The sequence below is a fragment of the Botryllus schlosseri genome, chromosome 1 (genome assembly GCF_051294905.1).
Source record: "Botryllus schlosseri isolate E-star chromosome 1, Bs_hap1, whole genome shotgun sequence".
NCBI lineage: Eukaryota > Metazoa > Chordata > Ascidiacea > Stolidobranchia > Styelidae > Botryllus > Botryllus schlosseri.
Window position 1 is genome coordinate 35,753,574 of NC_137236.1, and position 26,167 is coordinate 35,779,740.

Below are 26,167 nucleotides of genomic sequence, written 5' to 3' on the forward strand. Positions count from 1 at the left end.
GTAGAAAGCAATGCTATGAAAGAAAATTTTAGACTAATTACAAATAGAAATTTTCGAATTTTTTACCGGCTATCTCATGATATTGTTACATTGTGTAAAAATATGATTCATAGCAAATTTGACTCAATTCCAACTAGAAAAAGTGAAGTTATTAGAGTAGAATGTTTTGGATATGAAAAAATAGTCGGCTTACTACTATGTAATTATATTATATGAAAGAATTTCTCACTAAAATACTCCATTTATTTTCAAATCCAAAACATTCTCCTCTCACATCATTGATTCCACCTTTTTCAAATTAAGCCAGATCCAGTGTTCCCTTTATGCAACATAACAATTCTATCAAGTAACCACCCAGTAAAATAAAAAAGAAGTTATTTTAGAACAGCCACATTGTACAAACATCACACAACATTAGCCATTCATTATTACTCACGTGCACAATGCACATACCTAACAAAACGTCAAATGGACGAGGGGCATTGTGTGTTTTCACAGACAGCAGATCAGATCAATGAGTTACACCTCAAAAATACTAATGTGGAAAGGAGATCCTCATATATGTTAAAGCGACATGGCCGTAGAATGAATCCACATCTACTGAATACACGCTCCACTAGTGCACTCGATGCAGGAATTGACAAGCATTTTTGAACCACACTGAAGAGCATTTAATACTCATTCTTTCTAGTCGCCCAAAAATGCAAAGAATCATCGCCTTCAAATCTACACATGAGCTCATCAGTCTCTTCACCATCTGAGTCATTTCATTGGCTCTAATTGAACTTTGATCCAATTGTTTGCTTGTATAATTGAAAAGTCTTGAGTACTTTAATTGCGGAGGATCTATTACCTCTTCATCACAGGATGATTTTGTACAATGCATTGCTACTATGTATCATTTTCTGTTGGTTTTACGGCGGCATATCTGATATCAGACAAGTGAAACGAAAGCAGTGGTGACAAATAGCGATGTCGGCAGAATTCGTCGGATGCGTTGATCTAGCCATTATGATTCGCAAATTTCTTCATCTTCAAGTCATATAAAATAAGCCGAGTCAATGACTTGGGTCGAGTCATGCGTAATGACTCGAGTACAAGTCGAGTCAATCCAAATATTGACTCGAGTCGAGTCGAGTCATTTTCCCATTTCAAGAAAATGACTCGAGTCAAGTCGAGTCATAAAAAAATCGTGACTCGAGTCTGACTCGAGTCGAGTCATGACTCAAGTCATTACAACCCTGTTGATCACCTCTGCTAACGACTACAATCTTCGCGTCTTGATAGACACTTCCCGGTCAGATATTTATTGACAATCACGAACGATAACAAAAATTCACCATACGTAACTAATGAATAACGTCCCTCTGCCGAAGTCCGCTTCGCAAGCTCTCCAGGCATCGCTGCCGGCACGAATCGTCCTCAAAATCAGTCGCTCTTTCGTACTCGTCGATGGCGAACTTCCTGTATGTCTCCGAAGAGAGATGTAGACCCTTCGAGCGACACGCGAGGCTCAGCGTGAAGAAGATATCCCCCGCTGTGCTGTTCGGTCTGTAGTTCGGGCTGTTTACGAGATGCATTAATTCCCTCACCGCTTCTCTGCCGCACCTAATGGCTCTTCCGAAACAATCAGTTTTGTGGTGCAAGAGAGCGACGAAGCCTAAACATCTGGCGACTGCAATAGTTCTCCTGTCGGTATCCACGCATTCCACCTCCTCCAGTTGAATCGTAATCTGAATCATCCAAGTAATGACAAGTTTGGAAACTATATGACGCGATTGCCCGCCGGCTTCCACCATCTCCAACGCTCCACAGAACATCTTCGCAACTACGATGTAATATAGCGCTACGTTATCCTCCAGTTTTTCAGAGCTGTATGCATAATATACCGATCTGTATATAATCAACGACGCGAGATGGCGCCCACGGTTGGACACTTCGTCACCCCACTCCAGCAGTTGATGCTGGGGTGTTGAGCAACGTTGCACCCCATTATCAAAACACGTCATTGTTTTCTCCGCCTCGGCAACCTTCCCAAGATAGTGCTCGCACTCGGCCATGAGGAGCAACGTGTCCAGATTGTCGCTTGAGTGTTCCCGCTGCGGTAGATACGATAGAGCTTCGTCATAGCGATTATTTCTTATCAGAGCGTGCGCCAGTCCTGTAAAACAAACGATGCAATCTCAGAAGATCGCCAGCGATTTCAGGCATTTAATACGAGGGCGTTAATGTCTATAGATATAGCGAAATCTTACAGTCAAAATATCAGTATACACTGATAACAGTTGTATTTCACAGATTTCCGCCATATCGTAGGGTGCGAATCAGTCGAACGGTATTCAACGGTAGAAAATTTGACTTTAAAAACTATCCTAATGGGTTGAAACGAGTTAAATACAACAACCGCAATGGCAGGACTCATTATAATTCTTCAAGTCAAGAAATTACAAGCTAAAAAGAAGTATTTGATTCGGCATGATTTCGCTACGAACTGCTAATTAACTTCATTCTGCCACGTCTACGTAAATCCCAAATACTCAGTGGTTAAGTCCGCGCTTGTAGATTATCTCCATGGTACAAAATCGTCATTAAAGTATAATACAGTTAAGATCTTCAATCTTACATAGAAACAAGACTTGGCTTCCGCGGACGTCAAGATGTCATGAAAAGCGCGAAGTCATATGCCCAAATACATAGCTTGAGTCGTGCAACAGACACCTCACCTCTGTAAATAGATCTGTTGGCTTCCATCTGCTGTTTTTTCAAGTGAAGGTCTTCTTCGCTGACTGAAACAAAGGTTATTCTCTCACGAAGGATGATACCACGGCTTACGGAATTAAGTGGGGAATGAATTCGTTTACACTACAAGACACTGAAAGAAGAAATGTTGGATTTCAACCAGTGTTGGGATGACTCGAGTCATGAGTCATGAGCAGGCCTGTTTATTTTTGGATTTCTCCAAAAATAACAAAAATAGCTTAGTTTTGGATGTTTTCAAATTTTATTTTTGGAGAATCTCCAAAAATAAGAAATGAAGGTGTTTTTAGCCCTAATACTACATAGAAAACTTCACCAAAAGTATGTTATTATCATGTATTCATGTTCTTCAACACATCGACATCATCAGTGATCTTGATCTAACTTTCTGATACTTTCGTCACAAAGTCTTTGGCCTGGAGAATGCCCTCCAAATAAAAATCAGTTGGTGACGCCCGGAAGAGACCTTTCTCCCAGTTGATTTTCGAGAAATCAGCTTCGACCGTCGCAGTTGTGGGAAACATCGAGCCATGTGGGTCCAAAGAACTGACTCTCGTCAATAATGCGCTTGAAAGTGACGTCCATTTGGTATCGGACAGACATGGATTGGAATTGGTCTTCGATATTCTTTATCTACTCAGGTGTCCACTTGTCCGACAGCCCACCCCAGTGTTTGTCGATCAATTAACTGAGCTGCAAATAAAGTAGCTTACATATATGTATCACTGTTGTTTATATTATTAGAATCTAAAAGAGCAAGATGTGTTTGTCCTGTCATGCCTACGAGGTTGCACCACTTGGTGTGGTAGACAGGGCAGAACCCTTTCATTGTCGGCAACTTCAATTTTCTTTATGCCGTCGATGAGCCCTGCTATAAGGCTCCCGGCTGCCTCGAACGTGGACTGCTTCTCTTAGTCGATATTCTCGAGAAGGTCGAGGACTGCACAGTGCACACTCTGATCCTCCACGAAATTGCGTGACTCAGTGAACTTGAGAGCCTATCACCTTCTGACCAAAGGAGCTTCCTTGCCGCGGGTGTCATTGTCCCAGTCCTCAGCTTGGCACCGAGCTCGAAGGCGTTCGACCAGGCGATGGAGCTCATCCTGATGCTCCAAGATCAGATGGCCAAATCCCTGAATCTTTGTGACGGTGGTGCTCACCTCTGTGGCCATGCGCTCGAGGACGATTAGTTGGATCCACTACTGCAGCGTAGGGATGCACAGATCAGACTTCTATCGTTTATAACCCCGAGGAGTTTGACTCGGTGTCTAGTCAACCAAGCGGTCATCTTCTTAATTGACAAGCAACATGTGTCTACAAACTTGGGACATATACTTTTCTTTTACTTGATCAAGTCATGTTGCCGTTGGAGGTAGCCATTCAGTCCCATCATCGTGTTAGACGACGTTGTTGTTGTAGAGGTGGTGGTATTTGGCCTGCGTTACAAGGTCCCACCGGCACCACACTCGCACGATTTCATACCATGCCGCCTCTTCAACCCTTGCCGTGTCGCCTCTGATCCTTCCAGTGAGCGTTTCGGAGACCCCCTCCCGCTCACACATGCTGTTTTTGTGTGTGTTTGTGAGTTTCCTGGTTGTTTCAACAGTATTTACACTGCTCTGACTCGTGCATTTCACTAAAAAACTTGAAAAAACATCATCCAAAAAAAACTTATTTTTGGATGTTTTCAAATCTTATTTTTGGAGAATCTCCAAAAATAAAACCCAATATCCAAAAATAAACAGGCCTGGTCATGAGTCATTTTTTTCGCAAAGTGACTCGAGTCATGACTTGACTCGGGTCACTTTGCAAAAGAATGACTTGACTTGACTCCGCGCTTCAGAAATGTGGATCGACTCGTGACACAGAGCAAAATTTACGAGTCAATTTCAAGTCATCAAGTAACGGTGTCGAATGTTCGGATTGCCGCTGGTGTGACCCGGGAGAGTGAGCAATCACTAAATGATTTTGCGTTTCACTGAGCCTCCATTGTTCTTCAACAAACATCGCAAATGACCGCAACCGAAGTGATCGGAGCTTACAGCTTACGTTGCCATAAAGTAGAAGTGAAGTAATCGTATGGTAAAGTGTCCATCTCTGTTCCATAGACTGCTTGTTGTGGTGGATATCTACCTTAAACAAACCTATTGTGTGATTTAAATCGAATTTTAATATAGTTTCGAAGTTCATTGCTCGTCGACCATCGGCGCAGGCTTAAATTGTATCTCACGGATGTGTAGGTTACGTGTAGGTTATGTGTATGTGTGGCTAGTGCATATTGCATCATATCGATTCGTTTCAACTGAGGTTTCAGTAGTATTATACACAGTCATTTGATCCCCTCCAATCAGCGTCGAGTATTTGATCACGTGACATCTGTTAGCCAATCAGAATGCAGAACAATGTGGGTGTGGTTCCAATACGAGAGAGGTTTTGGTTGTGCGAGAGATAGCATAGTTCCAGTCCAGTTACGCTGAGATATTCATTACGTCATTGCGTAAGTTGATTACCTATGATTGCGTATTGCACCATATTCATGATTACGTCACAAGCGTAGTTGATGCTCACTGTTATCTTCAAAACCATGAAATTATTGCGAGTATCACCTGCGCTCACTGAAGAAAAGGATGAAATTATATCCACGGCATATTCCTTAGCTAGAAATTTTATCATGTATGAAATCGACGGCTCAAGCGTTAAAGCAAATACGCAGGTGGAGAAAACCTTACGACGAGTTGTTACTGAAATATTTGAGCGATATCGAACTATCCTAAACGCAGTCTCCAAGCGCCTTCGTTATAGTGAAGTCAATGAGAAATATAAAGAACATTCACCCATTGAGCGAATGTTCCTGATGATAGCCGATGAAATATACAAAGATAGTCAAGAAAATTGGGGTCAGATTGTGTCTCTTTATGTGCTTGGCGGCATTCTTGCTCGCAATAACGAGGCTGCGCATAACGGCAGGGATATAGATGCTATCATACAGACACTCGGGAATTACATTGCTACTAAAAAACGAAAGTGGATAGAACAAAATGGCGGATGGAGGCATTTTGTCATGTGGTATCACTTATAAAAGCTCGATCGCAGTTACTATTTGTTATATTTACATCATGGGCTCCGTGCGAATAAATGCTTGTAAGTTTATTGGATCCAAGGCCGTATCATGGATAGTATATTCGAAATGTATGAAGATGGTTGGTGTGGATGTAATGGAAATATCGTATCCTTTCACTATACTAGAATGTGAAGGATGTAATTATACAGAGCTGCTAGCATGTGATCAAGACGAAAGAAAAACAATGAAGATATACGATACTGAAGTAACGAAAGAAGAACATCGAGTTGTTTTTAAGTCAACAGCAACAGTAGAACTATCTCATAAATTTGCTAATGCTACTGCTCAAAACTAACATTTAAGCCGTCGCTATCGCTTGGGGATTTAGCTCAGCGGTAGAGCAGCTGTCTTGCAAGCAGAAGGTCACGGGTTCAATTCCCGTACTCTCCACTCTTTTTTCCGTTGAAGTGCTAATGACGCAAAGGTGGCGCAATCATTTCAATTTGATTATCACTCAGAATGTGTGCTTTGAAAAGACTGTGTTTCGAGCGAGAAAAGTTTCGGAATTGTTCTGATTCTACTATCAAAGCGGGACCGATTGACGAATCGAATCTATTTAGTTGGTGGGCAACAATTGAAGGACCCCAAGGAACGCCATACGAAAAAGGAGTGTTTAAAATATTAATAGAATATCCCACAGAGTATCCGTTTCGACCTCCGAAGATGAGATTTGAAACTCATATATTTCACCCGAACATTAGTGTGAAAGGCACTATATGCGTGGATATTTTGCAGAAGCAATGGTCACCAGCGCTAACTACATCAACTGTGCTGCTATCAATATCTTCGTTACTTGGCGCACCAAATCCAAATGATCCTATGAATGCGGAAAGTGCACATCTCTATCTGGAAGATAGACAACTCTACTTTAAACGCGCTCAGCAATATACCGAACGCTATGCCAGAGTCAACTGCGATTTGTCAGCGTGATTACAATTATTAAAACTATCATTTGCTTGTGACTTGTTTATGCCTTGTAAATATTAATTGTGGAGCCCCACCTTTGTAATAAAAAAACTCCATAATGTGTCTTTGTTGGTTATATGAAAAAATAGCGCGAGTTAGTGATTTATTGGCGAAAGATTATTGCACTGATCTGATGCAACTTGACTTGTGCGCTGATTCGTTGGTCTAGGGGTATGATGCTCGCTTTGGGAGCGAGAGGTCCCGGGTTCAAATCCCGGACGAATCTGCATTTTGCTACTATCTAATGCGCCTCAAACACACCCGAACACGAGTCAGTGATTTATTGAGCTATGAAACGACCATCACAAAACGCTTGAAATAGGATTATATTACCAACAACAATGGCCTTGCCCTTGAAATCAATGACCAAGCACGATTTATAAAGCACACGATAATGTTCGTCTTTACAGACAATGATATTACGCGATGGGTATGTAACACAATCTTCAATTGGTTTCACTACAATTCTATTATCATAATGGAAAAGTATACACGTGTAGGGAATGGTAATTGATCTCACGTTAGGTAATACAATCATTTCCTCGTAATTACGACACGACTCAAACTGAGTAGCAACAGAAATTCTTGCCATGGTCATGCTTCACTAGCTTGTTCACGTTCTTGACAGCAACATGATACCCATTCCAGTATACAACAAATAGTAAGCAGTACGATGAACACGACAGCTAAGATATCATCGACATCTTCCATTTATATACGCGATCTAGTCAGAGATTCCCAGATTTTTAGTCTACGAAAAACAACAAATTCTTCACTGATTTGCTGTACAATTCTATGTTTCGATAACACGTCTATGTACATACAATGATTAGGAAAGCGTACAGGCAACCAATCAGTTCCAATGAATAATGTAATATCTCGGTCATGCGGATAAATACGTATATGAAAGCTATCAGATGAAAGTCTGTGAATGCGTTCAGGATTCATTACAATGATTTTTTCTCTGATTTTCAGTCGAATCTTCTCATCTCCAAAGTACTGTATGACAGTGAAGCTATTTGCTCGCATTTCGTTTTAATCTTTGAACAAAGTCCCAGACTATACTATCGTTGTGTTTCTTATCTTTTCCGAAGTGGTCTAAATAAGACAGCGTGTTCATACCATCACTGCGGCAGCTAAGGAATGAAATTGCGTGTGCTCCGCAAGCCTCTGAACGTTTGTGTTGTAATGGTTTGATCGAACTGGTATACTTTTCAGGTTCTAGGAAACAGGGTATTTCGTTTCTGAACGGAGTTATGCCGAAGCTGTCGTGAAAATGAGTTCCATATTCATCAGCGTAGATACATACCCAGTGACTTCCTGGTTCGTCGGCCTCGTCATAATTAATGATTAATGAGTAGGGAGGTTTCGGTCGCCGAGGAAGTCGATCAATAGGAAAATTTCCTAGATAATGTCGTTTGGTGGAATCGTAACTATACAATATTTCATCTATTTCTAGTCCGTTCATATTACAGTAACGGTGCGAGCTTGGCTTATTTCCAGTATTTTTTGAAATTCCATGAAACAAAGCAGAGTTGTTTCGCTCGCGACACCATCAGCAGGAAAAGTGATGCGCAGACTAAGTGTACCACTTTTCTGCAGTTCGAAACAGTCGTCTAAATCATCAGCTCGCAAGTTATATACTAGAAGAGTATATCCATTAGCGAATTCCTTCGGGGTAAGGACTCCGATCTGTTTTTCGAGAGCTCCTATGCCTTGAACCATATTGAGATAGGCTTCAGAATAGTGATTGTTTTCAAAATCAAGTTCGTATCCACCTTCCGGTATCAGGAAACCATTGACTTTCAATTCGACACGCTTCATTTTGTTATGAATAAAGTTGTATGGATTTTTATCGAACGCACCCTGGAATGCCTTAGTCGCTACCATACCGATGATTAAACGAGTCGGTAGAGTACCCGAATACAGATTACCAATATCGATTTGAGTGGTGTCAGCTGCGAAAGTTCTTGTCAAAAGCTTCATGTCCATAAACGGATATCTAGCTGGAGCATCGACCATCATTGCGGATTTCACATCTTCGCTTACTTTCACACCACACAATTGCAGCTCTTTTTTAATAATTTTGAAATTGCTAGTATTCAATCCAAACAGAAAGAAACTTTTCGGATTCAAAGTGAGTTCGAACTCCAAGGGTACCTCATCCAGAATGTAACGGTCTTGTAAGCATAATCCGTGATGGATTCGGCCTCTTATTTCAACAACTTTACTGGTTGCAAAAGGCAAACTTCTCGCGTTGTGACCTTTGTTAGCTGCAGCATCGCCTATAGCCTTATCATCTAATTGCTCAGGGGTATCTTTGACCCAACCCTGTGTCAAAAGCGTTGACTTTTGTACGTCTTGTGGGGCGAACAGATAGTTCAAGTAGGCTGAATACGCCTGTAGTTTTATATCCTGCTTGATCGTGTGATTTCCAACTTTAATGTGAAGTTGTGAAATCATTGAATCTAAAATGTTATTGACAACGCCAATATCATCATTTGCAACTAAATCCGCATCGCCTTTCAGCAGTTTCAAACGAAATAAAAAATAAGATTCGCTTAGATCTATGAAATCTCCACACCCCTCGTATCTGAAAGTGATGACGGATTCATTGTCCGAAACAGGGGGTATCTTAATGATACGTTTTTTCTCTACACTGGTCTGAGTAGGTGGTATCTGGAAAAGATCTAAGGACGGATGAATACCCTCAGCAGATTTGCTATGAATCAGCTCCGTCATGTTCCGTGGGTCTACTTGTAAATGAAAAGAGGAAGGGTTGCTAGTTGTATTTAATCAAAAATATCCCGGCGACGTTTTTTTCGTTTGATATTTTTCTTTTTAGGTGCTTTTCTCTTCCCTAGGAAATTATCAAGTGCTTGACTAGCAGCTTGCTTTCCTCTGATTTTAAAGCTTTCTCCAATGTTTTGTCCTCCCAATACATCAGAAGCGACTTCAGCCCCAGTGTGAAGTAGTTGTCTACCCAGAGCTTTTGCTCCTTTGGAAATCAAGGGTACCACACTACGTCCCAAACTGCGAAATAGATTACCTAGACCGTGACCTCTTTGCACTCGACCTCGAAAGTAGTTTATGTCCCCTCCGCTTTGATTTCGATAATAGTGTTGAAAAGCTTCACGATCACAACAGTAATGTGCTCTCATCGTGACGTAAAGCAAGTGTGATATGAACTACAGAACCATTCAGATTTATAGATGCACCTTTATCGTCTCTAATACTAATTCGAATTCGATTGGCATATTCCGCAATCATAGGGAAAAAGTAGATTTTCTCAAAAATGTGATGTTGGTATTCATTGTTAGCTGCTGTGATAGGGATATTTCGCAATAGCGGTGCATTCGTATCGCCGACTGTTTGCGGTCGAATGAGATCGGTATAGACCAATAAATTACTTATGGGTGCGATGCTATCTCTCAAGAACATTTGCGAAGTTAAATATTTTCCTTGCGGTAAATTTTGTTCTTTAAGATTTCCATATGTGTAAACCGGATTTCTGATTCTCTTTGGATTTCTTCGGAAATTCGGAAAGGCACCTGCTTCGCTAGGTGGAATGACTAGCATAGCCGTGGAGCTTGACAGCTGGTTTATCCATACCTTTGTCTGAGTACGATTGATTCTATCGATCAAGCTTTTGAAATCATAATAATCCCCATTGGGATAGAAAAAATAATTATTGCTTTGCGCTGCCAACAGAGCAGATGATTTTTCCTCTTGAAATTCCCATAACAATCCATTGAAATGGGGTAAAGTAGCTTGAAACTGATTACGAACTGAAAATTCTGCAAGCCCCAACTCCCATTTTCCAGTGATGGGACGCGCCAAGTCAAGTACAAAATCCGATTTCGAACTGCTAATGTGAATGTATTTCATAACGCAATAGCACGCTTTCGAAATTGCAGTACAGCACTAGACGGTGTACTCCGAAAAGGAATTTTTTCACCCTTATCATTCAACAAAGATATTTTTATACGTTCCAATCTATTTATATTTACAGGGAAAAAGAAAGGCTTTATGTAGTATTTGGAAAACGCCTTCTTATCTCCCTCGACTTTCACCACTCGCAATAGGCGCTGTAATGTACCATTGGATTCTTGCGGTTCAATAATATCGCAATGAACGTATACAAAGTCAATCGACGGTAAGGGTGTTATATCGAAATTGAAATGTATTTTTTTCTTTGAGAAAGAATATGCGGATAGCGCTGCTGTATTTGGTAACACGAAAGTCGCGAGAGTGTAGCCATCTGGAATTTCTATATTCTTCAACGTTGCTGTATAATCGTTCTCTGCAGTCACGATATTGCATTGCGTATCCACTTCTGGATAAAAGATATCTGTGATGTCTTCGTGTGGAATTGACACAGTTAGGGTATTGCTCTCAGGAAAACATTTTACTGCTACATCGGGGTTGATACTTTCTATGGTTTTTAACATGGCGTAGAGCGAGTCATATTGTCCAATTTTCAGGCGGAATCGTCTAAAGCTTTGTTCGATACCCATAATTTGGAATCCGAAGGAAACTTGTGAATCGATGCGTTTTTCAAAATCTCTTGGAAAACTGATCTCCGTCAGAGCGACTTCATTTCTCTCTACATTTCTTGCCGTCTGCATTTCGTTGACATATTCTGCGGTTGTATTGCCAGGAAACATGTCCATAGAAGCATTGGAAAATAACGTCACATAACTCATAGTTTAGGTATTTTTGGAGCTGGTAACATATAACCCACACACGACGATAATAACGATACCCAAAGCTCCTTGTTTTCTTGAACGATTGTTAAATTGTAGAGTGAAAATATCACTATGATCAATATAACCAGGACTTGAGCGATGAATTGATAAAAGTTACGGTTTGACGATATCTTTTTGATCGACCCAGGAATTGAATTCTGGTCCATATCCTAGCCATTTCACTAAATACTGACGGTGTTTGCCGCGTTGACGTCTCTTTATAATCTTTTCAATACGCCACTCTGTAGGTTCGGTCACCACCTGTAGTTCTTCTCTGTAAAACCTCCCGTCGATGACGTCATGATTATAGTCACGCAAGCGATACATCGGAGGGTCACCAGCCATTGCGTCGATGATATAAAATATCTCAGTTGTCCAATTGGGTCTACTGCTCTTTTCAAAAAGCCCGCGAATTTTCGAAATGCGTACGGCTGTTCCTTTCGTTAGTGTGGGAAGTGTAGCTTGTCGAAACCCGTACATTTTTTGCCAAATAGCTTCTTGATTGTGTGAATTGACTTGACTAGGAGCCATACCTAACGACGTATGTTTGGTGTGATTATAGGAATATACGAAATCCTGTAGCACGTCGATGTATTTACTGGTGTTATTCTTTGTGAAATAGCGGTACAAGATTGCCTTGAAAGTCCTAATACAGCGCTCGGCGAGAGACGACTTCAATTCGCTTTTTGTGTAAAAGTAACGAACTTTATTTTTCTTGAGAAAGTTTTGAAAAGCTCGATTGGTATATTCTGTACCTCTATCAGTCTGCAACACTAAAGGCAGCCTCTCATTGAACACTTGTCGGAAAGCAGAAATCATACTGCGACCAGTTTTATCTTTAATTGGAATCAACCACACAAACTTTGAAAACGTATCAATAACCAAAGCCAGATATCTAAATCCACGATTGTATTTAGAAATAGACTGCACATCAATCAAATCGCTTTGAAACTGACTATCAATTCCAGAGACCACCACCTTCTCGCGAGTAAATTTTTTTCGTATAGGAAAATGCAGGGTATAACTTTGTTCTGATTTCAACCATTCTTTGTCTTTCTGTAAATAAGCTCCTCTATAGGAGTTTGGTTTGCGGGGATCGAAATAGTCTCTCGCTAGCGTCATGTCCATAACTTTCCTGTGTAGCGTTGATTCGGCTTTCGTTTGCGCGGACCGTCAATGCTTTGCCAATTAACTGGAGGTTTATTGGCTTTCTTCTTTTTAACTTTTTTCTTTGAAGTTTTAGGTGTATGGGGTGGAGTTACCGCTTCGTAATTGCTCCAAATCTCGGGTGTTGCGGGTGGAGGTGTCGCGTCAAATGTGTTATTAATAGCGGGCGCCGCTCCGGGCGGATGCGACGCGGCAATTGTTTCATCGGTAGCGGGCGCTGCGGGTGCGCGGGACGACGACTTGATCAATTTCTTATTTGCACGTAGATTTCTCAATAGTCTAATGCCGTGTTGAAATAGTGCTAATTTTTCGGTGCGTGTCAAATCAGAGTCCCTGATGCTTGCGATATGTTCATTGAATTTCTTTTCGTAGGCGTCTTTTGATTGTAAAGGCGGGAAGTACAATTCACGCATGTCTAGTCAATCCACCTAACAGACTTCCAATAATCGGAATTGCAGCACTTAAGATCGCTATAAATCATTAAAGTTAGATCATGAATCGAATCGAATCACATATATATTCACCGGATAAAAAGCCACCCTTTTGAAATACTTTTTGCTTCTGTTTTTGAGATTTACAGCACAGCACTTTGCGAATGTTAGTTTTATGCTTCTTCAGTCGTGCCTTACTCGTACTTGAAATAGCTATATTACCCGAGACAAGATTACGAAGACACTCACACACACAGGTAGTAAAAGCTTTGTGAGTTAATAACTCGTTACGCTCCTTCTTTTTAGCACTCTTTAACAGCTTCAACTTGATAAGATGATTATTTAAAGTTTTTTTCAAAACACCGCGTGACCTCGCCATTGCGAATGATAGTGAATGTTCGAGTACAGCGCTATTTATTCCGAATACACGGTCATACGTTCGCTTGGAAAAATGTTGCTGCGAAGTCGATACTGTTCGGGTGTTTCCTGCGTCAAATCGACCATGATATAACTATAAGGCTTACGAGTTGCTCTCTTGTAAGCTTCCGTGAGAAAATTTGGTTTATCTGGAAACATTTGACGTGAAAGATATCGAATCTGGGCAGAATCACGAGGATTTTTCATGATGACAATATAGTTGCTAGACAGCGTAATGTCACGGAAGCCTGCTCCTCGGTGAAATAGATTTTGACAGAGAAACACCACTGAGAGCGACATGTGATGACTGTATCTGGTGAACAGTTCACGCACTTGACTTGCTTGCGTCATCATGTCATCTAGCACAATTAACGTATGTTCACTATTAGCTCTCTGTAAATCTTTCAACTTGTCTAGACCCTTGTAAAATTGCACTCCTTTCATCTTATCATACAACGGTTGATAGTTATTATATAACCAGATGATCTTTCTCGGTCGAGGTACGATGAGCTTGTCGGCATTTTGTATGATTCTATAGGCGAAAACTGTTTTTCCACTGGACGATGCTCCACTAATTATCATACGAAGAGGCGAGTATAAAACACGTGCACGGTTCATTTTATTACAATGAAAGCGGTACAGTATGTATGCCATCCGGCAAAACAACTCTTTTATAGTAACCATACGACAAAGCAGAACGATATTGCTTATAAGTAAAAATATTACCATTGAAACAGCGAAACCCAGAATTAATCCCTCCGCAAGTGGAACGGTTTTGCAACACGCCTTCAAAATCCTTGAAGGTCTTAGAGGCGGATTTACTCAAACCTTTGGATGAATATTTATCAGTCTCACCCTTGCAGTAATACGTTTTCGAGTTCAATCCAATAAACCCGTGACCCTCCCATTCTACTTTAAACAGACCAGGAATTCGTTTAGCATAATTGTAAGCAGCGATACAGCACGGTTCGGTGGTTTTGAAAGCGATCGGATCACGCTCAAAGTCTGCTCGATGCAGCGCGCAAGCTCTCTGTATGAGCCATTCATCATGAACTTGAAAAAATTCTTTCCTCCGCGAAGGTTTAATCAGGGAGTAGATTGAATCAGCTGATAAACTCAAATATTGGCTATCAGTATCTCCCTCCAAATAACTGAAGTCGCATTCCTCTAAATACTCATGTAAAAAGTCATACAGAAACGAAAGCATGCGCAATTTACTGGAGTTAAAGATGAATAGACCTACAATGATCGGTTGATCAACGTCAATTGAATCTGGTAACGAGCTAACCTCGATCAGATCTTCAGAAAGTTCATCGGCGTCAATAAAGTTTTTTTTCTGAATGTGTGATTTCAACTCATCACTTTTTACATAAGTATGGTTTCTGTACTTCATTGGGTTCTGTATAGTGGACCCGAACGCGGAATTTCCGCAGAGCTTGAAGGTCAAGGCCTCCATTTCACGTGCTGGGTCTTTAGGGGTTACATCACCCTTTCGCCTTTGCGTTACGACAGAATTTACAAACTTTTGAAATGGTCGTTTTGCTTCGTATTCCACGGCTTGATATATGCGTGAAATAATCATACCGTGATCCATGTACCAACCCAACAAATCACTTGTAATTAGTTGTTTCTCAGTGAAATAACTAGAGCCCAAAAACTTCTTTGGAAATTTCACGTTGTTTTGACGGGCATATTCGCGCATATGTTCGCCGACATCGCATAAATCCACCGAGATATGTTTACAAAATGGCGGAAATTCTGCATATTTTGCTTTTAATTCATCGGGGCAGTACGCATCGACTTCCAATGCACCAAAGAACTGTTGATGAAATACGCGATCTAATAGTTGATTCGCAGTGAGATAATATTCTTTTGTTACATTTCTTTGTAGTGACGAAACAAACTGCGCAATGTCAGGGTTGAGTTTCATGCGATTCCATTCACATTCGCGTATTGATATTATCGTGTATCCCAACTCTTCGAGATAGGCAGTAATTTCTTCTGTTTTAATACGTCGCTCAATGTTTGCGTCGTCCTTATAGCAGCGATCGCAAAAATGAAAAAAACACCCATGATATTGGAATATCAATTGATATTCAAGCGAAAAGCCATCAACCGAAATTTGACGCGAACCAAGTTTAGCTTGCTTGCCATTCCAGGCGTGTTGAATTGAAATACCGCGTTGATAACTTTCATAAGTAAGCCATTCGAGTTCTGCCATCGCAGGGTAAATTGGCTTTCTGTGAAATTTTTGTTTGGTTTCGTCATACAACCACCTGATTGGAAATCCACACGGCATGCATTGATCGATGGATGCGAGGTAGAGCGAATTTGCGTCATATCCGATTATCTTTTTCACGTATTTCGCTGCGTCGCCGTACTGTATTTCACGAATTTTCGTTTCGTCTTTCATTGCAAAACGTGTTGATATTTGTGACAAACCGCCAAATAGATTGCTCACTACAGTTTGATGGAGATCAGCATTCGCTTTACTGAACAGCGCGATGTCATAACATTCCGCAAACATGAGTCGATTGGCTATGCTTGGTAAGCTGATAGCAGATTTGAACATGTCGATACCCAACTTTTGATAAAAGGCAGCGTTATTACCTAACGCAACCAGAAAGCCAATCACGTCACTTTCGTTATAAAAAGTTAGAAAGTCTCGCATGGTTTTCATTTGCAGACGATTCCACATATCTATGCATTCTTGGTATTGCGCCGCGGTGATATTAGTGCCTCGATGACTGCTATAGAACATTTCGTGTGAAGGCAATTGCGTGTCATTCAATTTATCAATACAAGTCATGTACTCGTATGGAAAATAAAATTTTTTGTCCACGCCATTTCCATAAATTTTCAAGTACGCATCCAAACTATAACCCGGTGACAGAAACAGCGAAATGTCAAGGAATTTCAATCGGTTGGTACTGATGGTCAGATATGCGCTGTTTCGTTTCAAAACGAAAAATCCACTTTCTTCTTGCAGTATAGGAATCAAATATTTTTTACAAAGATTCAAGTCGTAACGAGCCGAGTTGAATCCAATCACAGGTATTTGATCCAACCAAATTTCGAAGTGACGATACAAGCGATCTAAATAGCGTGTTTTGCCTGGTTCAATTGCATTGCGATGCTCTATTAACATGCGAAAATCTTTCAATTCTTCTTCAAATAACTGGCGCATATGCGAAGATGCGATGTTTTGAATTTCATACAGTTTTGCCACCATATCGCTAATTAAAACGTTGGGATCACCGTTGGAAATGAGTGTATGCGTTTCATTCGTAACATTATCTGAGAGAGATACCGATACTGCAACATGCTTATTAACAATTTCGACTTTCGGTGTGTCAGCTCGAAGATTTTCTTTTTCTAGTAAACTCTCAAAATCATAAGCGATTCTGAAGGGGTAATATCGTTTTTCAGGGCTAACCAAAATTCCTTGTTCGCCCATTCGCTCAAACACAGTCATCTTAGGGCGATAAATACCGAAACCGTGTCGCTGTTTTTGGGGACGCTCACAATCAATGCTTTTCATATGCTCTAGCAAATTATTTTTTCTAGTAAAGAAAAATTTACACTTGTCGCACATATAGGTAGACGTGTACAATGTCAGGTCCCGGATCAGGCAACAGTGATGATCTTGCATGTGAATAGGTATAGTTATTCCATTAGCATGAGAATTACGCAGCATGACTGTGCCTTGATTACGTTTTTCATAAAGCAGTATTTGAACTTGAAAACAATCCTCAACTTTTGATAAGTCTTCAAAAGCTACTCCGTTCTCAGTCGAGATATCGTAACGAGCTGTGAATTGCGCGGCCAATTGCCGAACATGTGTTTCATCTGGCGCTTTTTTCATACTATATGAAATGCATCGAAAAATACATAAAGAATCCTCATATGCTTTGCCTTTACGATTACGCAGGAAAGTCATGATATATCTACATTTGCTTAATGCTTGCATCTCCGGGGAAATGGAAGTACTTCCACCGAGTAAAGCTCTATCCATCTCATAAATGTAAATAGAAATATGCAACACATCAGCACAGTAGAATTTCGTATCTGGTCGCACTCGATTGGCATATTCAAAACCTGCCGTCAAATCGATCTCATTCGTGACGGAATCGAAATCTTCGCGCGATATGATAGTTTTAGGGACATTAAAAACCGCTTGAGAACTCTGAGGATGATAATAACTATATCTGGATGTGTCACGGTTGAATAATAAGTACCCATACGCGAAATTCATCTTGAACTGACGGTATCTTCTGGGGTAAATGTCTGCAATACGCGCGTGAATTTCGAGCGGACCTCTTCCGACCATTCGAATGTTGATGATTTCTCGTAAGTTGTTTCTTGAAGTCCATGTCGAATCGATGATGGAATCGTAGTGTCTTTCAATCACCTCAATGCCGTCTTGTTCGAAACCCAGCGTTTCGTCGACCAGAAATCCACGATCTCCATATCGCCTGCGTCGCGCCATAGATACTAGTATCTGAAAAATATCAAGACAATAGTCAGTACATATATTAGAAATTGAATCCATATTTCAAGCGCAGTTTACATTTAATTACACCGTATAGAAACACAAACTTAATTTTTTCAAGACGCTGAATCTCAACAATGCAAGCATTCGAGTCACTAGATAGTTTTTCAATGTCTTTCATGGTGTTTTTAACTATGTTTAGAAAATTTTTCGAGTAGTCTTGGTCAAATACTTCCATCGAAACAAGTCGATTCCACATAGCTTCCATCTTCAAATCGTCGTCAACTAGACCTTCGATCAAAGACATAGTGTCTTGACGCGAGCGCTTTCGGCTTTCATTTTGACTCTGATATATCTTGTTCATGTCTTTTCTCGGAGCCTGCATCGTTACACTTTGATGAGGCGCGTTCATATCTAACAAGTCACTTATGTCAATGAAGTTATCCATACTGAGCTGCGAACAAAAAAGATTGAATTAGCACTGTATCAACATGCATCAAAAATATTAGTACTAAATCAACATGCATCAAATTTATTCACATTCTTCGTAAGTACGTTTGATATCACGAAATTTAGCATAGAAACTCATTGCATGCATATCAGTTTCTACTTCATTACCGTTATTGCGAGTTTTTACTGAAGTACGATTCAATAACGAATACAGAACAGTATCACGACCATGACTATTCAATGCTTCTACTGACGGATCGTAAAGTTTATTTCCAAATTTTACGACAACAGTTTTTCCAGCAAATGATAGTGGGTACTTTTCAGTCATGATCTCAGAGCCATTTTTCACATCACAAAACATCCAGAAAGAGGCAGGCTTAATCAAGCCATAATCGCAGTTCACAGCTGTGCGTTGTACTGTCATAATAGTCTCTAGGAGAGCAGCATTATTCATGAAAATACTAGCGCAATTCGGAAACATACAAATAGATTTGTCGGCATCGTAATATCTGAATGCATCCAACTTTTCCAAAGTACTCAATACATAGTTTGCTACATCACTAGTCAAAAACATATGAGTCAGCATTTCTTTACCAGAGTGACAATCACCCTCAAACCAAAAATTCGGGGCTATATCTCTGCGGCGAACATAACCTTCAAAGATAGAAACAACGAGCGCTGCCCTGAGGAAATTAAGACTACGCATTTGTCCGGCATACCAAATTTCGGTGATATTTTCTTCAAGCGCAGAATACAAAAACACAGCATTTTGAATCGTAGGTTGAGGACTTAACTTCTCGATCACTTTATTGAATTTTCGACTTCTCATATAATCACTTGCCAGAATTTCACTCGTACTGGATTCGCGCAACACTCGAATAACAGAAATCACAGAGCGCCTACGAGCACTAACATTTGTTGAATCAGACGAGACACTTTGATCACTAGCTAACGATCTCATATTCGATATCATTGGCGAATCATCATCAGACAGGTCACTTAACATCGCTGTTTCTGTATCTTCTCGGGTGGACTGCTTGTTCGAAGGCGCTACACCAAAATGACCATTTTTCATGATTTTGCGTATCTCTGCACGAGCCGCTTCCGTACGACGAATTTTGATTGGAGGCTCTTGACTATTCTCATCCGTACGTCGAATTTTAACAAAAGGTTGAGTGTTTTGCCAATCAAAACCTTCGCTGATTGATTTAGCTTCACTGCTATCATCACCGGTGATGTCAATCACGTCGACTTGAGTCGTACTACTTTCGTTATCTACTGCGACTTGTTCCATCTCGTCATTTACGACTTGTTCAGTATTCATTCTCAATACTCAATAACTAAAGTACGTCGTATTCGAAATACTGAGCGTATCTAAATCTATTCCCTAACGACGTCTGCGCGATACTCGACAATAACAAAACGCAGCTGTTCGAACGTAGTGGAACTTAGCATTACTAACTCTAAATGCGCCGTTAAAATCAATTCCCCTATGAGTTAGACAACAGTGCGTTACTCGTAGCGATTCAATCGTAATACTCTATAATATCAAAAACGCAAATGACTGCGATCTCTAAATAGTAGTCGCATAGCTGAGGCTAAACAACGCGAATAAATACTGGGTTGGCCGAGTGGTTAAGGCGTTGGGTTTAAGTTCCAATGAGCAAGTGTTCACGTGGGTTCGAATCCCACACCTAGTACTGTTTGCGATCACAATAAACGCGCATGCTTGCGCCTCTGAAACTAACGTTGACAGCTGCGGCTATGAAACTGCGGCAGTTGACAGTTGCGCAACGTTCGAGATAATTTAAGTTTAAAAAATAACAGCTGCGGCGTTGAATTTGAATCTGCGGCTGTTGCGAAACAGTTGCGCAACGTTCGAGATAATCATTTTAAATTTAAAAAATAACAGCTGCGGCGTGAACGTTGAATTTGAATCTGTGACAGTTGCGAAACAGCTGCGCAATGTGCGAGACATTCAATCATTTTAAATTTTTAAAAAATCAGAGAAGACGCCGAGGTCTATAAAACCACAGTAGCTAGTGCATAATTTCAGTTCTATTCAAGAGACATGGAAAAGATCAAGCCGTGCGGAACGCATCAATCAATAAAGAATTCCGAGGGCGAAATACTATATGAACCTTGTGATTTATTAAATCAACCCGTCTTTCGTAAAATGAATTTCGATAGACGCTTGCAATCATTCGAGTCTCATAAAGAGAATTTCAGAGTTAGTGCATTTGAACTCGCGACTTGTGGACTATTCCACTTAGGATTCAACAATCACGTCAAGTGCTACATTTGTGGTCAATTGTTTGATAACTTGACAAATTGTACAGATGTCTGGAGCGAGCATGCTAGACTCAATCCTTCCTGTCCTCTGATCATGAAATTAGCAAAGGATTCTAAGTTCTTTCGCAACGTGCTTATTCGTATACCGCATAGCAGTTTTCGTTGAATCTTTAATGTGTGTATTTTTTGTTTAGATCGAATCATGTCTATAGCAATTAGAGCCGAGTCGCAACTCCCAGAAGGACCTCTTCGGAAAGACATTTACATTTTCAATAACATATCGAAGCTTCGAATCGAAACTGCAGACGATCAGCTGATTGATCCTCGACAAGTACGTGTGTTTCCAACGAATGGCGCAATTCAACGATTCAAAGCAAGTTTAACTCATAATGGGAAGCTCGTTGCGTGTTACACTCGAGAAGGTATCGAATACTTTCAGCAAATCAATCTCGCTGATGAATATATATTATATTCTCCGTCGAACGTCGTCGATGACGTAGAAAATTCACCGCTGGGGTGGATTTTACAAGAAACATCGCGTTACATTGCGCCGAATGGTCAAATACAGCCTATGGATCGCGCTAAAGCGGGATTTCCAAATGGTTATGGTAACTTTGCTGGGTATTCGAATGGTGGGATGCCGAATGCCAATGCAAGTTTCCGGAATGCTGGCAATGCTACTGGAGCCTTTCCAAATAGCAATACGCAATACGGCAATCGCAGATGGATGCCAAACAATTCTCAGCAATTTTGAATTGTCTCGGAAGCGCGCTCAATGCGATATCAATTGTTTTATTGCTATGTGAGTGGAAATAAAAGCTTCCTGTGATTATGATTGTTGTGTTCGATGATTTTCAGTGCTGATAGACTTATATCAAGATAGCATATGAGGTAATTTAATTGCTCAGCCCTGTAGAGCAGCTTTGTGTTTATAAGCAGGTCACTCAAGTTTAGTACTCTCCGTAGAGGTTATTGCACAATCTATCTCTAATATGCTGCAATACAGACAGGTTCAGACGTGTCTATTCACTTCCGTCGAGTGACTTTTATAACACATTTTACACAATCACATGAGCAGTTTATTAATAACCAACAAGCACATTTACTAATCGTTCAGAACAAGGCGTAGAGCTTCTTTGAGATCTTGGCACACTTTCTTGATATCAGAATCCTTTTTTTGATTTGCAATGTAAAAGCAATAACAGTTTCGCATAGATGAGCATATGATTACGAATAAACCGATATTGAAGTCTTCTGAGAGCATATTCACTAGTCCGCGCAATTCTGCTCTTAGTACGTTATGTCTTTCAGAGCATTTGAATTGCTATTCGAAGGTATCTGACAGCTGTGAACTAATTCTTCAAGTTTGTTCATCGTAGCGTAACGACCATTTTTACGAATCCATAACTGTATCATTTGATATCGTTGCTCAGTTAAGTTATAGCAATCCATGTATTGACATTCGGCAATTTCATTGTCAGATAGCTCAAGTTTTTCACGTGCAAACCTATACCAGTTCATCAGGTCAATTCGATCCATTATGACGTATATATCATTAGCAGTAATCTTTGACATATTCAATCTGCAGCCTACAGCGAATAATCATGTAATAAATATTACACGTTATATATTACCTTGCACTTGCTTCAACTGCAAAGGCAATCAACGCAATATTAACGTAATCATATCTCGGTGTTACTAAAGTAATCAACTACACATATGACGTAATCATGAACATGCTTCAACTACACAATCATATTAACGTATTTCTCAGTGTTATTGGAGTGGAACTAGACGCAATCATGACGTAATCATATCTGAGCATTACTGGAATTAAGCAAAGGCACTCTCGTAATAACTAAAGTAATCGCATGTGACGTAATCATGAACATGCTGCAATACGCAATTGAAGGTAATCAACTTACGCAATGACGTAATGAATATCTCAGCGTAACTGGACTGGAACTATGCTATCTCTCGCACAACCAAAACCTCTCTCGTATTGGAACCACACCCACATTGTTCTGCATTCTGATTGGCTAACAGATGTCACGTGATCAAATACTCGACGCTGATTGGAGGGGATCAAATGACTGTGTATAATACTACTGGTTTCGTATTCTATTCTCTATTTTGGCTGATAATTATAGATTGGATGAGGCTGTACAGTTACTTATTGGTAGTTTAGCGATATGACGCCTTTTTGCATGTTAATATAACTGTATTGGTGCATATATTCGTCCCTACATTCAAAATAACTGGCAACTTTCTAACAGCTATCACAACGCAATGACGTATAAGATATGGCTCGTACTGCGAAAATAAACTTAACTTAAATTGTGACTTGACTCGTGACTTGACTTGACTCGAGTCACCTCTAAAAATCGAGTGACTTGACTTGACTCGAGTCACCTTCAAAAATCGATTTACTCGACTCGACTCGAGTCAAAATGTGCAATGACTCGAGATGACTCGCGACTCGAAGGTAGTGGACTTGATCCCAACACTGACTTCAACTGTAACTGTCAAATCTGCCGAGATCTTACCTTTCAATGGTTTGCTGGCCTCCCCAAAGTCAGTGTGATCGGTGCCGCCAGCCGTGACGGGTGGTTTGTCAGTTCCTTGTCCGCGATTATCTCTCGCCTCGGCTTGTTCGGCAGTCTCCCATGTTTTCGTCGAAACGGCTTCCGGCGTCGGAGTGGATTTTCCACTACTAGCCAACTCTTGTTGAGCACCCTCGTCAGATTCATGACAAGAATTCGGCTTCGCGAGTTCTCCAAGTTTCGCCGATGTTGCAACTCCGTCTCCTTTCCTATCTGCCCGGATCCACTCTCGCAAAGATTTCCCACCCTCGGAGTCAACTGTTTTAAGCTGCCTAATCTCACGCAACGTTCCATCGACTCGGCCTTTGTCCAGAAGGTAGTTGGCGACAGACGATCTGCAAAACATGTCTTGCTAGCATCGATTGGCCATCGACGATCTGGATTTACCTCACAATCAGAATTTATCCGAAGAATTATGTGAGCCAGGTCACTCTTAGAGATTCTATGTATCTAGTAATATTCATAATGTGGGCAAAGCTGCATAGGAATGACTACAAGTTTCAACTAAAATACAGCATGATGTAGACTTACCCATCTGCATGCCCCGTTTTCGTGCGTGAGACGAACATATCAACCGCTAACACAGCTATCGTCAAAAGCATCGCCGAGGTGATAAGTGAAATGTGATGTCGCTCTGACTTAGTTGCTAGTCCAATGATTGTATTCGCGTGCCGCTAATTATTGCAATCGCATACGTGACGGGACGACCCATGCGGTGTCTACATCTCCAATCCAACCCTGTTCCGTATTTGATATAACTATTTATTCGATTATAGACGAATTTAAATTGAAAGGTCAACTTATTAAACTCAAGTTTCCATACACAAGTACAGACTAGTGATTGAACATTATTGAATGGTAACAGTTACACATACATATGATACCATATGAAATCTAGAGTCGTTACCTGAATTCTTCCAATGCTCGGTAACATACTGTCAAGCTATTCGAAGAGATTTATGCAGAGATTGATTCATACTGTAATGACTGGACCTAAAGCTTGTGCTACTGCAGTGACTGACACGCAAAATTCCCATCGGAATCTAAAGCGTAACGGTACGACGCATGTGCTCCTTCGCATCCAATGACCATATGCTCGGCCGCAATACAGGGGAATGTAACTCCTAATCTAGTAGGACCGAATTTTATCGATTGTTATTGACATGGATATTATAACATACGTCGTTCGTCGCCTATAGATCAAATGCTGGTGCGTGATATTTCGGCTCGATTAGAGACTCGGCTGCATCAATCAGGGCTCTTATAGTAGCTTGCTAACTGGATTGAGACTACAACCTTACTTGCAATGCCTCTTATTTATTCGAGCCTATCCTTGAGACATGATCAAAATACGTAAACTATCAATAACCGAATATTATCTTATTTTAATAGGCAGAAAGTTTACGTCAACTTCGAGGTAACAGCTGCGATAGGTTAACAACGGTTACCTGACTAGGTCAGCGGTTTTAAACATGAGGTGCATGAATATTTCGAGATCCGAGGACTATTAGTTTTGAGATTAATAGTAAGACTAACTTTACTTTGACCCGCGCCCTAGCTCAGCCCCAACAATAACCCTCAATCGCAAGTGCAACATGCTCAATTTGACAGGGGTCACTAAGACGCGGCCAGCCGTTGTGAGTTGGTGACTACTCAATTCGGCCCTTGAGTAGTAGAACAAATTTTGGAAATATTTACTCTCCTGCCTCTGCGCAGTTGTCCTTAACATCGAATTTAAATTGGTCATTTTCATAATGTCGGTGCACGTAGACTTAGATGAACATGCCCGTCTTTCCGGCTCCCGTATAGCCAAACTTTAATCCCCGATTCGCCGCAATTTATTCCCTCCATTGGTCGTTGATGGACATGAGATGTTCAGTATTGTCACAGAGGCATTTCTGTCTAGCCCCCCCCCGTATATTTTTCAGTCATAATTTATTTTTGTAGGTATACATTGATGTACTTCATTAGATTGCTGGCAATTTTAATACATTGCTGGGAATTATTCTGTCAATCCATTCCTAAATAAACTGAAACTGTTTCGAAACCCAGAATGTAATGACACTTTGGTATAATTTCATGATTCACCTGGTAGCCGATCTGTGTCAAAAACTCCAACACAATCACGATGGTCTTCGTTGAAATCTCTCGCAATTCAAGTAAACTCCCTTGAAAATCTCGTATCGCACAGGGCAACAGAATTATAGCACAAAAAAAACAAATCATTTTATCATTCTCGATCAGTAATATAACATGAAAAGCATGACGCCACAGGCCAAGATATATCATAAACTTCACTCGTGCGTAGACTGACGAGAGTTTTATGGCTTCAATCCTCTTCCTATTCAAACATAGGTCTTCTTTTAAGACTGAAATTGAAGGTATTAGATAGTAAGAATGATACCTTCGCCTACTATAACTAATATGAAGAACATGAAGTCGCTCCCCACTACAAGCTATCGAAATAAGAAGAGTTGGAATCGTAAGGGAATTGGCAATTTTGCTTGTCTATGTTCCGAAGAGAAGCATCAAGCGCCGTTGCGTGTGGTCCACCAGCGTTTTTTTCGCTTTGGCTTCGTGTCCAGTATGTCTCGTTGTCGTTATGACGGCAGCCGTCTTCGCAGAAGATTTACCTCTGCATTCAATCTTTTTGGCATGCTTGTCTGTAACATGGTGGGAATCTTCCCTCACTTTCACTTACACTGTAGTGCTCCGTCTGCTTT

General features: G+C 40.6%; 1 protein-coding gene, 1 long non-coding RNA gene and 3 other non-coding genes across 5 annotated transcripts; 4 read left to right on the plus strand and 1 right to left on the minus strand.

The window, feature by feature from the left end:
• Positions 1 to 1,280: 1,280 nt before the first annotated feature.
• LOC145448332 (uncharacterized) lies at positions 1,281 to 24,124 on the minus strand. Its single transcript, XM_080326718.1, has 4 exons — positions 23,976 to 24,124; positions 23,388 to 23,779; positions 2,724 to 2,786; positions 1,281 to 2,161 (listed from the first exon to the last, which is right to left on the minus strand). Exons 1-4 carry the CDS (start codon positions 24,044 to 24,046, stop codon positions 1,350 to 1,352), a joined length of 1,338 nt encoding a protein of 445 aa, XP_080182844.1. The 5' UTR covers positions 24,047 to 24,124; the 3' UTR covers positions 1,281 to 1,349.
• On the plus strand, positions 6,197 to 6,268 carry Trnaa-ugc (transfer RNA alanine (anticodon UGC)). Its single transcript has one exon. It is a non-coding gene; the product is annotated as a tRNA-Ala (tRNA).
• On the plus strand, positions 6,999 to 7,070 carry Trnap-ugg (transfer RNA proline (anticodon UGG)). The gene has a single exon. It is a non-coding gene; the product is annotated as a tRNA-Pro (tRNA).
• Positions 7,773 to 21,676, plus strand: LOC145448343 (uncharacterized). Its single transcript, XR_013917877.1, has 2 exons — positions 7,773 to 11,000; positions 21,036 to 21,676. It is a non-coding gene; the product is annotated as an uncharacterized LOC145448343 (long non-coding RNA).
• Positions 20,167 to 20,249, plus strand: Trnal-uaa (transfer RNA leucine (anticodon UAA)). Its single transcript has one exon. It is a non-coding gene; the product is annotated as a tRNA-Leu (tRNA).
• Positions 24,125 to 26,167: the final 2,043 nt, after the last annotated feature.